The sequence below is a fragment of the Nanorana parkeri genome, unplaced genomic scaffold, assembly GCF_000935625.1.
Source record: "Nanorana parkeri isolate BGI_ZX_2015 unplaced genomic scaffold, ASM93562v1 scaffold2243, whole genome shotgun sequence".
In the NCBI taxonomy this organism is placed as follows: domain Eukaryota; kingdom Metazoa; phylum Chordata; class Amphibia; order Anura; family Dicroglossidae; genus Nanorana; species Nanorana parkeri.
Window position 1 is genome coordinate 73,676 of NW_017308511.1, and position 14,514 is coordinate 88,189.

At 42.6% G+C, this 14,514-nt stretch overlaps 1 protein-coding gene across 1 annotated transcript in view; it reads left to right on the forward strand.

The window, feature by feature from the left end:
• LOC108801188 (circularly permutated Ras protein 1-like) overlaps nucleotides 1-14,514 on the forward strand; it is a 35,492-nt gene that overhangs the window by 11,422 nt on the left and 9,556 nt on the right. The window contains exons 7-14 of the mRNA XM_018573118.1: nucleotides 976-1,041; nucleotides 3,320-3,402; nucleotides 5,063-5,242; nucleotides 6,731-6,790; nucleotides 8,615-8,704; nucleotides 9,894-10,045; nucleotides 12,524-12,605; nucleotides 12,902-13,029. Of these exons, the coding sequence (XP_018428620.1) occupies nucleotides 976-1,041; nucleotides 3,320-3,402; nucleotides 5,063-5,242; nucleotides 6,731-6,790; nucleotides 8,615-8,704; nucleotides 9,894-10,045; nucleotides 12,524-12,605; nucleotides 12,902-13,029 (841 nt within the window). The remainder of the gene's footprint in view (nucleotides 1-975; nucleotides 1,042-3,319; nucleotides 3,403-5,062; nucleotides 5,243-6,730; nucleotides 6,791-8,614; nucleotides 8,705-9,893; nucleotides 10,046-12,523; nucleotides 12,606-12,901; nucleotides 13,030-14,514) is intronic.

A 14,514-nucleotide genomic window follows, 5' to 3' on the forward strand; every position in this document is an offset into this window, starting at 1 on the left:
CCTCAGCAAGGAAGAAGACAGTGGCGGACATACTCATCCTGAGTACGGGGGTCCGTCACGGGGGGGTTGTAGTTTGTGGGAGGGGGGGGGCCCATGCACAACTTTGCTATGGGGCCCTGTGATTTCTAGTTATGCCCCTGTTTAGTTATTTTCAGTGGTATGATTTAGTGGTGAAAATTATTAGTGCCCCCCCATTTTGACTGTGGTATCTTATGTGCCCCCCCTATATATTGTTCCTAGAGTCGCCACTGGTTACAACTCCTGTCAGCTTTTTTGCCATTTGTTTTCCATTTAGGAGGTTTCCTTTCCCTCTCTGTACAATAGGAATGGAAAGGAAATCCCTCCAAAGTGAGGGAAATCCCAGTTAGTCAGCAGTCACCAGAACTTTTGTCCCCATTGGAAGATTTCCCATCTATTCCTGTTCTGGTAACAACACGAAATGGGGGATTATCTTTTACTTTAAGTAATAACAGTCACCAGGACAAACATGGAGGGTGAATCTCCCTAATGGAGACACAGATAGCAATAAAGACATGAATGGTGTTCTAATCCCTCTCCACTCTTTCTAAAACTAAAAACGGGGGTTTCAGTTGCACTTTAACCATGAGGGGAAGAAGCAGCAGAAGGAGGCAACCAGTGCTGGCATTGTGCATACTGATGGGAGGAAAAAGCAGAGTGACAGGGAGATGAGCTCATCCCTGTAATGCTTCTGTTTTAATTTCCTAGTCACAGGCTGGGGTCAGAGGAAGTGGGCTGAATTATGCTGACTATCAGATTAAGTGCACCTTGTGGTGTAAATTGAAAGTGAATATTGCATCAAAAGATGCTTTTTTTTGTATTGTTTAATGGGCTATTATTTTTTATCTTTATAGTTTTAGTTGGAGTTCTGCTTCAAATCATTTTGAAACATGATTTTGTTAGTCGTTTTATCTGTTAATTGTTACTGATTGTTATTTCCTGTGACCCCTCCTGCAGAGCAAAGGTTGCCAGCCAACTGCAATATACTACTTATGAATATTGGCAAGATGGTGGAGGATACAGGTAAGTGGATACAAGAGTAATGATAGCCACACACACACCGCAATTTGCATGCAATGTTAACATCTTTCAACCAGCTTGTGTCATCTGCAAATAAACTGAAGGTTGTTTTTACTATTAGCAACATGGCTGAAAGTGGTTGAAATTGTCCACAATTTCTGTGTGTATTGCCAGCTATAGAGGGGAAATCCTGAGCAGAGATGAAATTTGGTTCAGACTTTTAGGGCTGATATATAATAATTGATATATGATAATTTCAGGAAGCAGAAAAACCATGCACTTGCTTAAACCAACCAATCAATTCACCAACTTTACCAATTCACTTTAACTGGGTGATGGTAGTAACTCTTTGTGCTCACCTTTTATGAAGCAATCCTATTACTGTGGCTTCCTAAAACTTAAAAGTGACACTAAAATGTAGGAGCTTAATCTTAAAAATGCATTTATGTACCTTAACTATTAACAAAAACTACAATCTCAATGCAAATTAGTAAACTGAATGTGAGATTGTAGTCCATCATGGGAGCGAGCCTAAGGGCTGGCTACTTTACAACACACACAGGGACCATGGAGAACAAAAGTAGCCACCCTTCAGAAGGAAGGACAGTGTCAGCACCAATTCAGAGATGATTTGAGGATCTACAACCGAGTGATGCACAAATAAGATACATCTTTGTTAATAGTTAATGTATTTGAATGCATTTTCAAGATTTTAACTCCTGAGTTTAGTGCCACTTTAAGGGTCTATCTTTAAACAATTCACAGGGCCATTCATCCTACGAATATCTGTGAACATTTGCTCTGTGTAAATATGTGCCAAAACAAATGTTGTTTGGCTTTTTTCTTTACAAGCGGAATGAGTTTTCGAATGCTTTTGTAATATCGCATTATGGCCACTAGATAGAGCTAAAGAATGGAAAATATGTATTTATTTTGTATGGTCCTCAGCGCCATTTAGTGTCAGTGACCTGTAGTACCTTCCATGCTGGGTAAGGCATTCTCCATGCCCCGCCCCCAGGCCAACGACGCCCCATCACCCAACCCGGTCACTAAGCTATGTGTGGAGGAGGAAGGGAGGAGCCTCCCTATCCCTCACTTGGTCATCACTGGTGAGGCATCAAGATCGATGTCCTCAGTGGGTTTAAAAATTTTTTTTTTATTGGACAGCTTGGACCAATGGCGCTTTGCCATTGGGGAAGTCCGCTGCTGTGTAACCTAACTTAGCTGTCAAAAGCCGGATGCAGCGCCGTCTCTAATTAACAGGCAGCGCTCCATCCATGCCAGGTTACACAGCGGGGACGCTTTCCATGCTCTGTAACCTGTTACAAGCCACTCTAAATGGAGAAAAAGCTGTCAGCTTCAGACTTGAAGCTGACAGCTTTTTCCTCCATAATACTAGGTGAGGCTCTGCCTCACCTGCCTCCCCTCACCGCACGCCCCTGTGAAGTGGCCATAATACAATATTACATAAAAAGAATTAAAATACATTCCCTTGTAAAGAAACAAACTTCGGAGGTATTCAAAGGGCGAACGACCCTGCAAATTGTTTACAAATAGACCCTTATATTTCAGAGACTGCTGTCATCTGTTTAATTTTGTGGCGTATTGGCTTATAACAGGTGTATATGTATAGATCAGTATTTTCCCTGTATTTGACTAAATTATATTTGTTAATAAAAATCCTTAACCTTTTGTATTTACACATATGCACAGAAAACACAAAGCAACTGCATTCAGAAACTCTGTATATACTGTACACCAGAGGGTGGACAAATTTAATATGGATTTCAGGATCCAGTTTGTTCAATCCAGGAGCCGACAGGATTTTTGTTTTGGAGCCAGCTCTATTAACAACTACTAGAGAAAACCTCAAAGTTATGCTCCAGCTATCATTTAAAAAGAGTATTACATACCTGGCTCCTGGAAGGTGTCCAGCTCTTCTGTACACATCTGCCATCAGTTCACAGTCAAAAGATTGCTTTAGGCCCGGGTTGGCTTTATGGAAATTCTGGCATATACAGGTCACTGCAGGCTGGTTTAGATCAAGTGGGTTGCTCAGCCTCAGGAAGGTCTGTTATATTCTATTCAATTTTTCTTGAGCACATTCTAAGTACTGTACAGAGACAGCAATGGTTCCTATAGAAAATCATTATTCCCCCACCGAACCTAGCAAAGTGTTCTTAACCGTGGGCTGGTATACTTTATATACTAGAAATGTCTTATGGTTGCAGCCTGTCACTAATCTTCATTCTCTCACATTCTTTTTATTATGTTATTTTAGGCATAGAGAACTTTGGATTTCCATTACTGTGCAGAAGTTGCTCTGCTGCATTCTCTGAGCTCAGTCATGTGGATGAGAACAAGGTAACACAACAGTTCCATTTTTTTAAAAGTTCCTTTAAATAGTTCTTTTTACAGTATTTATAAATAGAAAATGTAATACATTGCAGCTGACGAGCCCTTAGATGTGGTGGCTGCATTAGTTTTCTTTTTTTACCAGGATATTTGTCTGCATTTGCACCTTGTGATCCTGTCTGTAGCACACTTCCAATAATAAAGTGACAATACAAACTCATTGTACTTGATCTGTAAAGAAGCAGCATTATAACCGTAGGCTGTGTGTGCCTTTTTTGGGCTACAGAACACCTCCCCCTCTTATTGTCCCCATAATATAGGGAGCAGGTGTTCTGTAGTTCCTGGGGGTAAACCGTGTATGGCTGATAACACTACTTGAGATAACACCACAGAGTGCACCAGACGGCACTTAATTTATGGCAGAGGTTTTTTTGCACTTATTGAACAGATATAATAAAACACCTTTCAATCATATATTTAAAGTGACACTAAACTCAGGCGTTTAAATAGTAAAAACGCATTCAAGTACCTTAACTATTCTGAAAAATGTATCTTATTTGTGTATCACTCAGCTGCATATCCCCAAATCATCTCTGAATTGGTGCTGACACTGTCCTTCCTTCTGCAGGGTGACTACTTTGGTTCACCGTGGTCCCTGTGCTGGATTACAATCTCACATTTAGTTTACTAATTTGTATTGAAATGTTATAGTCCATTGTGGGAGCAAAAATAAAAAAAAATAATCAAACAGATTCTTCCAAATCTGCTACTGGATGGGCATGCCACTGTTGGAATACCTGAGAGTTTAGCTGATTGTCTGCAGCCACTGTTTTGTCGAGCATTTTCCACCCAGCTTCCTTGATTTTCTGATCGGAGCAGAAGGCTGCCAACAGAGTCACCCATTGGGCAAATTTCGGCCAGTTCATGAAGAACCATCTGAAACTTGCTCAGTGTATGGCCATCTTAAATGGATGAAACTTCTATTTCATAATTATAAAGCTTTACACTGCCCTCTTGTGTTAGCATTTGGTAATTGCACTTTTCTTAGTAACTCCACTTCTTATACTTGCCAAGGAAAGGTCCATGCTTTGTTAATATATAATATATAATATTGCGTGTGAACTACTACCATAAGCAGCCCACTTGGCTACTATGGGGCCTTGAGTCAGAGAGCTGGGATAGGTGGTGGGTAACAGATTGCAGGCACATATGTGTGGTTTCCACACCAAACAGTATATGAAGATTTCCACTAGGCACAATGGATTCTTTAAAGCTTGTAAGAAGATTGTGGGGTGTGAATGTCAATTACAGAGTTTATATAAAGGAGAACTGCAGGTCAGGGAATTAAACAAAAATGTATGTAAAGCAGCCCAGATATTTACTAAAATACATGATATAACTGACTTCTTTTGAATGACTGTTGTGTAATATATAATCATTAGGCAGTGCTTTAACACAGTAAAACATGTTTTAATAAAAACTCAAACACTTTTTAATGGACTAAACTCTACTAAACATCTGTCTAATTTTCTTACTAGAGTTAGATATTCATTGATAATCATTTTCCATGCTTGTGGATGTTACAGATAACAGTTTCATGTTTTCTCTTGTATATAAAGTGGTAATCTCAGCTTTACAGCTTTATATTTCCATTGGCTTGGTTTTCTAGACTTGGACCTGTGATTTCTGTAGTACAGAAAACTCTGTCACTGAACACACAGAGTTGAGGTGTACAGGAGATGACCAGCTTTACCTGCAGGCAATGTCTGGAAATGTATACACCGCAGATGATGACACCATGCTAATATTTTGCATTGACATATCGGGGAGTATGAGTGTGACCATAGAGGTAAGTAACAAAGAGTCATATCATTCTGACAATCAGGGGAGACCTTAGGCTTTACAGGTAAAATTCATACATGGTGTTAAAAATAAGACTTAAAGGAGAATTATGAGGCGAGTGAAAATCACTCAGCCTCATAGTTCTAGCCGACCTGTGACAATGAGACTGTCACAGGTCGGCTCAATAGATCGGGAAGTGAGCGAACACATACCGTCTCTCGCTTCTCGATCCTGTCCTTGCAGAGAGTCGTGACTGTCACTCACGGCTCCCTGCAGGGATTCCCCCCTCCCCGATCCTCCAGCGCTGACTGGCGGAACGGATGGGGGAGGGGGCGGGTGCAGCTGGCTCTACCTCTAGATTGGGAGAGCCAGCTGTCACCCACGCAGCTGGGTGGATCCAGACAGTAATGTCGGGATCCGTCCCGGCTGCGGCGTCTCAGTATACCACGAGCTGTAGCTCGCGGTATACTGAGCTTTGAGTGACAGGAGGATGCTAGTTTGTGTCCTCCCGTTACCCTTAGGAGAAGTATGGGGAAAAGCCCTGACCCCATAGTTCTCCTTTAACATGCAGTTCCATTCCACTTCCACATTTTGCATGGTATGTGGCAAGAATCAGCTCAGTGCTGGGTCTTTACTGCTATATGTTACTCTAATACAGAGAGGAGAATTTATTAAAACTGGAGCAGACAAAATCTGGAGCAGCTGTGCATAACAACCAATCAGATTCTCTATTTCATTTTCAAATCTTAACTGAACAAACTGAAAAGAGAAGCTGATTGGTTGTCACGGGTAACTACTCCAGATTTTGTCTGCTCCAGTTTTGATTCATTTCCCGCAGTGTCTTCCCAACCCCATGTCCTACCGATAAAGCTGGGCTTGGCTATGAGCCAGGCTATCCAGGCTCTTAGACATATTCACTCTATACAGTTTATATTTACAATTTGTTTCAGTCTGAGGGTGTAGGATGGCCATTATTTCCTATAAATGCCAGTGTCTTACCATTATGGATTCAGCCAGCAAGGCTGTGGGATTAATCATGTTGCAGGCAGATGGAAAACCAAGTCAAATGTGTTTATTTTAGTTTTTGCAATCAGCAATTCATTTAAATCCAGCATGTTGTAGTTCGGTCTTGTACTCGTTATTTCAAGGGAACCTGTTGTGAGAAAGTAAGAATAGCTGATTTCCACCCCTTTGTAAATACTATTTTCCTGGTAGTCATGCTGATCTAGTGGCTTCTATACTTTGTAAGCCACTAACATGGAACAAGTATGCTGTTCCGACTTCAGCCTCATTCCAGATTTGAATGCTTGTTCAGTTGAGTGTCTTAAAGTGCTGAAGCTATAGACAGCCAGACAGCTAGCATTCACAGAAGGTGGTCAGTAATTACAATTTTGGTTTTTCTCTCACTACAATGTTTTATTAATGGGCGAAGGACAGAAGAAATTAATGAAGATGCAGTTGCACCTAAATGAGACTAATTCTTCTTCTTTTGTAGGTGCCACAAGATCAGACCAATAACTGTAGTGACCACAATATGTACCAATCAAGAATGGAGGTACAAATAAACACAACTGATATAATTTTTCTGAATGTCCTGATAACTGTTCATATTACCCAAGCAACAGAATTCTCCCTGCACTCATTATCATGCTATGAATATATTTTTGTTTGTAATTTTTTGTTGTTGGAATAATTGTATGTTTTATATAATGTTTGTATGTGTATAGGCTTTATTAAACAAACAAACATCTAGTACAAGGACCATCCATTGTGCTCATTTTTAAAGCATACCGTGCTTTTTAGTAAGAAATGTCAGGTTTATCTTCATGTATGATGGCAGTGACTAATGTAGGCATATAAGGGCAGTCATTCATACTACCTAAGTGCAGCATAAACATGTCAGGTCAGAACTGCGAACTTGCAAGATTCTTCTAATGGATTGGGGAGGGATAGGGAGCGAAAAATGGGGGACTGCTGGTGCTGGCTTATCGGAGAGCAATGATAGTGATCAGAACTTCCTGTGTTCTCCCAGACCATGACCGGCTGGCACAGGTGGGTTCCACCATACACATGATGATGACTTTACTTAATTGACATCTGTCAGCTCATGTTTATGGGTAACTTAACTCAAGCAAGCCCTTCTCTGCAAGGAAAGAGGGTAATTCAGCAGTCTGTGTAGTCTGATGTTGCCTGCTATTCAAATTTGTTTTAGCACAACAGCTGTTAGGAGGCTGGTGTTCTATCCTAAAACTGGCTGCTTGCTGGCTGCAGGTGGTTGATACTTAATTTATGTCATAATAAAGAAATATATAAGATATAAACATAAACACTATACTTTTATAACATTTAAACCTTGTTTCACTTTTTATACAAAATGCAGCAACAGAAGTAAAGATAGTAACAGATAACATAATGGTAATACGAATCAATGGGGGTAAAAACTATGGTGAGAGATAGGATTGTGTGCTGTATGAAGATTTATGAGCTAAATATACCTGTAAGTATACATTTGAATTAACATGCAAATATGATAAAGGGAACATTGTGCTTTATATGTGTTACAGTTTAGGTATTTCTTTTCAGTGATGGACATGCAATTTGTGCAGACTGTGCTATGCACTGTATGTTAGATGTGGGTCAGATGGGCCCAGGGCTCCCTTCCCACTGTCTTGAAGCCTTAAGGTGGCCATACACTGTACAACCATCGCAAGACCATAGTCTTGCGATGGTTGTAAAGTGATTAAAAAAACGTACGATCTGCCCATCTTGGACAGGCAGATCGTACTCTCGATCATCGCAAAACCCGCCCCCCTGAGGGGCGGGCTTCCGATGACCGCAATGCTGAACGGGCAGTGTGCGCGTGCGCACACCGGCCCGTTCGGCATTTGTCTCCCGAGCACCGTTCAAACCAGCCGAAAATCGTACGATTTTCGGCTGGTTTTTTAGCTAGCGTGCTCCTTAGACAAAAGACGTGCGACCGTACAGTAGAAACGGTCGCACATCTTCGTTCACACTGCTCGATTCTCATACGATTGCGGGATTTCCCGCTATTCTCGTACGAGAATCGAGCAGTGTAGGGGCACCTTTAGACACAACTTACTTCTATCTTGCTGTCAATCAATAAATAGTGAATGAGGGTTTTTTCTTGGCCACAATTTTGGGGGACCCAAAAAATAATCGTGCACAGTGGCCCTGTGGTGACTCTGTCCGCCACTGTTTCCATTGCTTGCAGACACCCCTTTTTACATACTACAAAGGAAAGAAGAGAAATACATATTTAAAGCTATCCTCAGATGCCCAGCAATGGCTCTCTACTAGTATTAGTTAATCATTTGTGTTGAAATTGCATTGTCATATGTCTTTATTTCTTTTTTTTCAGGCTGTGAAATCTGGACTGACTGAAACTTTGCATTTGCTTCACAAACAGAATCCTAGGCAGAGAGTGGCACTTGTAGCTTTCAGTGACCAGGTAAGTTAAAAAAGCAATTCAGTGACATTTGAGTGTAACAGAATGTACAGAATGATTCGAGGGGATGTTGGGTCTCTGTATAAGAATAAGTAGTGCATTTTTCTATATCTACCTTACTGTAAAACACTGCATACATGTGGATGTGCCAAAGTCCTTCATTACCCAGTCCATACTTTATAAAATGTCTGTGCTTTTAAACCTCTCGGGCAGGTCAGAATTTTTCCCTAGGCTTGAGTTGTACATTTAAACTAGGGATGGACCGAAATGGAATTTCAAGACCAAAACTGAAACCGAAAATAAAAATTGTCAGGACGAAACCAAAAACAGAAAATTACATTTTTCCCCCAACCTTTTTAAAATGTTTAAAATTATTTTTAAAATTATCTTATTTTTGTCTTTTTCTTTTTTACTTTACTGTCGGGGGGTCTGGGGAAATATCAGTGGTCTACACGTTCCCTTTGAAAATGGAAAAAGAGTTTGAGGACACAGAGTCCTAAATCTCTTATTCTGCAGCCCCGGCACTGAATGAACAGGAAGCCTCTATACTGAGTGGTGCTGTTCATTCATAAATTGTGACTATAGTATGAATTACTATGTCCTCAATCATGAATGCACAGGAAGTGATGTAGATCACTTCCATTTATTCATAACTGGTACATAGCAACTCATACTATGTCCAGTTATTTACAAACATTCATCGATCAGCTGATCGCTAAATGTTTGTACTCCGCTCTCCATCCTGAATCGACTGTCACAGGAGGCCCTGCCGAGAGGTGCGGGAGGAGAGCTTGGGCTCCTGCAACGCTGACAGCACTTTTCTCCCCTATTGCTCCCCACTGACACCTTCTCCTCCTCCCCGCTGGGTGCCAGTCACTGCATCGGAAGACACACAGACTTGCGCCCAGCTGGGTGGGGTGGAGAGAAGCTGGGATGCCGCCAAAATTCCGGTGCATCCCTAATTGAAACCATATTTTACTTTTAACAGTATTGTTTATTAACTATTAACTTGGGTAGAACTGACAGTCAGTATGTGCAAGGCGCTGTTATATAGATGTTCATAAAAGTAGTTTGCACATGCAGATTTACCTTTTTACTGAAATCTTATTATTGTGTGCAATATCTCTGGTTTCATCTGTGCTGCCTATGATGTCAGCTACTAATGTGTATGTGATGGTAATTTGTTTGACAGGTGAAGATATATGGAGATGGAACCATACAGCCACAAGTGTTAGAGGACTGTGAACTTCTAGACACTGATTACCTGAAATCACAAGGCGAAAACCAGCCAGTGCCACAAATATTAGAAGAGACTCTGCATCTCCTGGAGGCCAAAATCGAATGGTAATGATGCTTGTTCTGTATAAAAAATGGCCAGTAAACCAAAGGCTTTGGGTCTTCCTTCTGCTTTGTAAGGAGTTATCAGATGTTTAAAAACGTGCAAAAAAGTGTCTATGTGTTTTAGACAAAATATTTTTGGTACAGTTCTCATACAGTGCATCTTCCATAGGGATTGATGGTATAGCACATGGGTCAGCAACCTTAAACACTCAAAGAGCCATTTGGAGCCGTTTCCCACAGAAAAGAAAGCACCGGGAGCCGCAAAACACTTTTGACATCTAAAATGAAGATAACACTACATATATCGTCTTTTTATCTTTATGCTATGTATAGCATGTATATAGGTATATGTGGGCTTAGTAACGCACTGGACTATGGACTTACCTGAGACCCTGCAGAGCCCACTTGAGAGTGACCCTGCAGAGCACACCATAGATCCTGCACAGCCCATCTGAGACTCTCTAAGGTGGGCTCTGCAGGGCATCAGGTGGGCTGGTCGCCGGGGTCCCTTTCCCTGTACCTCCTCCCAACTCCTCTTACCTCCTCTGTCATCTCTGCCATGCCGCCCCTGGTACAGATGATATTCATGTAAGAGGCCCCCCCATTCCACCCCACTCACAAAGTCGGATAGAAGTGACATTTCAGGACCGAACAGCTGTTCCAGGGCAGATCAGTTCTCCTGCACATACGATTTGCGATGGCGATCTGCCCTGGAACAGCTGAGAAAGCGATGGAATGCTTGACCTATTGGTGGTCACACATTCCACTGCCAAAAAACTGGGCGGGATTACGTTAAAATGTGTGACCACGTCACCGGTCACACATTCCAACCTAGTCACAAACTTTGATAGAACAGCGGCCCTGTCTAATCAATTTAATCAGAGAAATAGATTATAATAGGCAACATTATTCCCCATTATAATCCACTTTTCTAATTAAATTAAATAACAGCACACAGTGTGCAGTTACACCCGTACCACCTCACCTTCCCCCCGCTCCTCATTCGGACTCACCTGCCAAGCCTTACAGCCAGCATCCCAGCCAGACCGTGTGCACTGCAGGGGGTGGGGCATGTGACACACACTTCTCCTCTCCCGCCGCCTGTTACTAGGGATGCGGCCGGGAGAGGAGGTGAGTCACAGGACCTGCCCCCTTGCTGAGTAGCTCGTCGGCAGTGCGGGGCCCTGCACTGCTGCATATTCCACCAGGGGGGATGCCCAGGACCGGACCTCACTGGGCCCCCCCAACAGCTTCAGGCCTCGGCGGTAGTTCCGCCCCTGGACAGGGAGCCGCAACAGAGGAATGAAAGAGCCACATGCGGCTCTGGAGCCGCGGGTTGCCAACCCCTGGTATAGCAAGTAAGGCACCGGAAGAAATTACAAATACAAACATGGGAATTGGTTTTTATATGGATAAAAGTGATCATCTTCCTGAAGGCTTTGCACTGCTTAATACTCATTGCTAACTGAGCCTATCATTTTCAGTTGTAACTTGTAATGGATGGATTGGGCACACGTAGTGCCCACAAAAGCACAAAACAAGGGGCGTAAATGATTACTTCCCCTGAAAATGAGCCACTTCTCAACCACTGGCATGTTTACTGTCACATTCTTTACCATCATAAATTGTACAGTGAGTGTTCGAAAGGCTGTGCTGAGATAGTTACATAGTATTTGAGGTTGAAGAAAGACATTAGTCCATCAAGTCCAACCTATAGGATCTCATTCCTAGGAGTACTACTTGTACCCCTGTATATTACGGTCCCTTAAGAAATCGTCCAAAAGTTTCTTGAACAATTCCACATTCTTTGCTGAAATCACCGCCTGTGGCAGCGAGTTCCAGACCTTGACCGCTTTAACTGTGAAGAACCCCCTTCGCCCCTTGTGCTGGAACTTCTTTTCCATCAATTTTAGGTGGTGGCCTCTAGTTTTTTTAATGGAGTTAATTTTAAACAGTTTATCGCTAATGTTGCTGTCACCATTGAACATTTTGTACATGGAGATAAAATAGAAAACCTCAAGGACAGTTCTAGAATAATATCTGAGGCAATTCTGGAACATCCTAAAGGTGCTGAATTAAAGACAAATATGAAAAACACATGGGGTTAAAGATTGTGGGTGGTGGTATTCCTTTATGCCAAAACTGGATAGGACATCAGCTGTGTACTGAAAAATATTACCTCTGTGTCATTTTCATTTAATACATTCCTTAAAAATGTTTGAACTGTACGCATGAATATGCTTGTAATTCATGTTTTTGAATCATGAAAATGGTCCATTGACATACAATCAAGGATCCATCAGTCATACTTGTAATGGGAGATCATGAATTCTTCTTAGCCGTTCCAGAGCCTGGACTGGGTCCTTGTAGCATTCCAGATTATCTAGACTGTAGTTTGTCCTTTGCCTTTATCTGAATTGAGAGTACATACAAGCTGGAATTATGCTTTAATTAAAAATATGTTTTGTTTAATAATTGCAGCCTGAAAGAAAATGGAGCTACCGCGCTGGGCCCTGCAGCCTTGATGTCTATAGCAATGGCTTCCAAGAGACCAGGATCTAAGGTAAGTGAGTCCCAATCAGAGCCAGTGGCAGATTAAGGGCCTTTTTTTCCTTCAGCTCCATAGTGAATAACCCTCTAAGCATCCTAAGGTTTCGGAAATCCCATTGTGGTAGTGTATTGACAATTTGGGGGGCTGCTTCTCTTAAAATTTCACAAGCTTGGATTCTGACCTATGTAATCTTTGCACATATTTGTGTCATAAAAGCTACAAATATTTGCTGATGTTTACAATTCTTTCATCTTAAATTATACTGCATGTCTGATATATTATGTGACCTATCTCTCTGGTCTTTCCAGGTGATCATTTGTACAGATGGTCGGGCGAACACTGATCTGGGGAACCTGGAGAATATAACTGAAGAGTATGTCTACCAGTCCTCCAAGCTTTACTACAGCAATCTGGGAGATCTGGCTCTTCAGCACAGGTTAGATATCATGTTCTGCATACCACAGGCATTCAGGAAAGATTATTTCACTTTTATATATAGCTGTGTGATTTGTTTCATACACCTAAGGCAGGGGTCAGCAACCTTGAACACTCAAAGAGCCATTTGGACCCGTTTCCCACAGAAAAGAAAACACCGGGAGCCACAAAACCCTTTTTACATCTAAAATGAAGATAACACATCATATATCGGTTTTTACCTTTATGCTATGTATATAGGTATATGTGGGCTTAGTAACGCACTGGACTCTGGGCTTAACTGAGACCCTGCAGAGCACACCATAGATCCTGCACAGCCCATCCGAGACTCTCTATGGTGGGCTCCACAGGGCCTCAGGTGGGCTGGTCGCCGGGGTCCCTTTCCCCGTACCTCCTCCCAACGCCTCTTACCTGTTGCTGCTGGTGCCTGGCCTCCTCCACCCCCTCCCCTGTCACCTCTGCCATGCCGCCACTGGTACAGCTGATACTCATGTAAGAGCCCCCCCTCACATGGGTACTGGCCGTGTCCCCCCTGATGGCGGTGTTCTATCAAAGTTTGTGACTACGTTACAATGTGTGAACGGTGACGTGGTCACACATTTCAATGTAATCCCGCCCAGTTTTTTGGCGGTGGAATGTGTGACCGCCAATAGGTGAAGCATTTCAGCGCTTTCTCAGCTATTCCCGGGCAGATCGGCATAGCAAATCTTATGTGCAGGAGAACCAATCTGCCCTGGAACAGCTGATCGGTCCTGAAATATCTCTTGACACTGCGACTGCGATCTCACATTCCACCGCACTCACAAAGTCGGATAGAAGTGACATTTCAGGACCGAGCACCTTTCTTATACATGCACCTGGTAAATCATAATGCCATTGTGTCTACATTGATTTATTTCTTGCGCATGCACGTGCACCTGGTGTTGCTCGTAGACATTTGCCAGGTTCTGCATCTGTGCATAGAGGTGTTCATGTTCGCGCATGCCAACTTGAGCTTTGGCGCCCTTTCAGCTATTTAGGCTGTGACATCCACTCCTCTTGTGCTGTCTGATTGTCAGCTTACCCGTGTTCCTAAAGTTCCTGTATTCTGATCTGCTTACCTGTTTGCTTACCTGTTACTGACCCAGCTTGGCTTGACCTTCCCCTGCTCTCCTATGTTCCTGAATCTCGGCTTGCTTCTGACCACCGCTTCTGTCTACTCCTAGTACCGCATTGCCTGAACGTTGCTGACCTCGGCCTATTCCTGACTACGATCCTGCTTCCCGTCCTGGTACCTCGCTGCCCACCTGTTAACAACCCGGCCTGTCTTGACCACAGCTTGCCTGCAGACAAGTCCTTAAGTGTGTCTCTTCTGAACCTGAACCCTGCCTGGGTCTACCAGCATGACAGAGACCGCCGCCTGGCAGAGTTGTCATATCCGGTACTCGTGCCTCTCTGTGCCCCTGTACTCAATTCAGATGCTTTTGGACCTGTGTTGTAAGAGAGG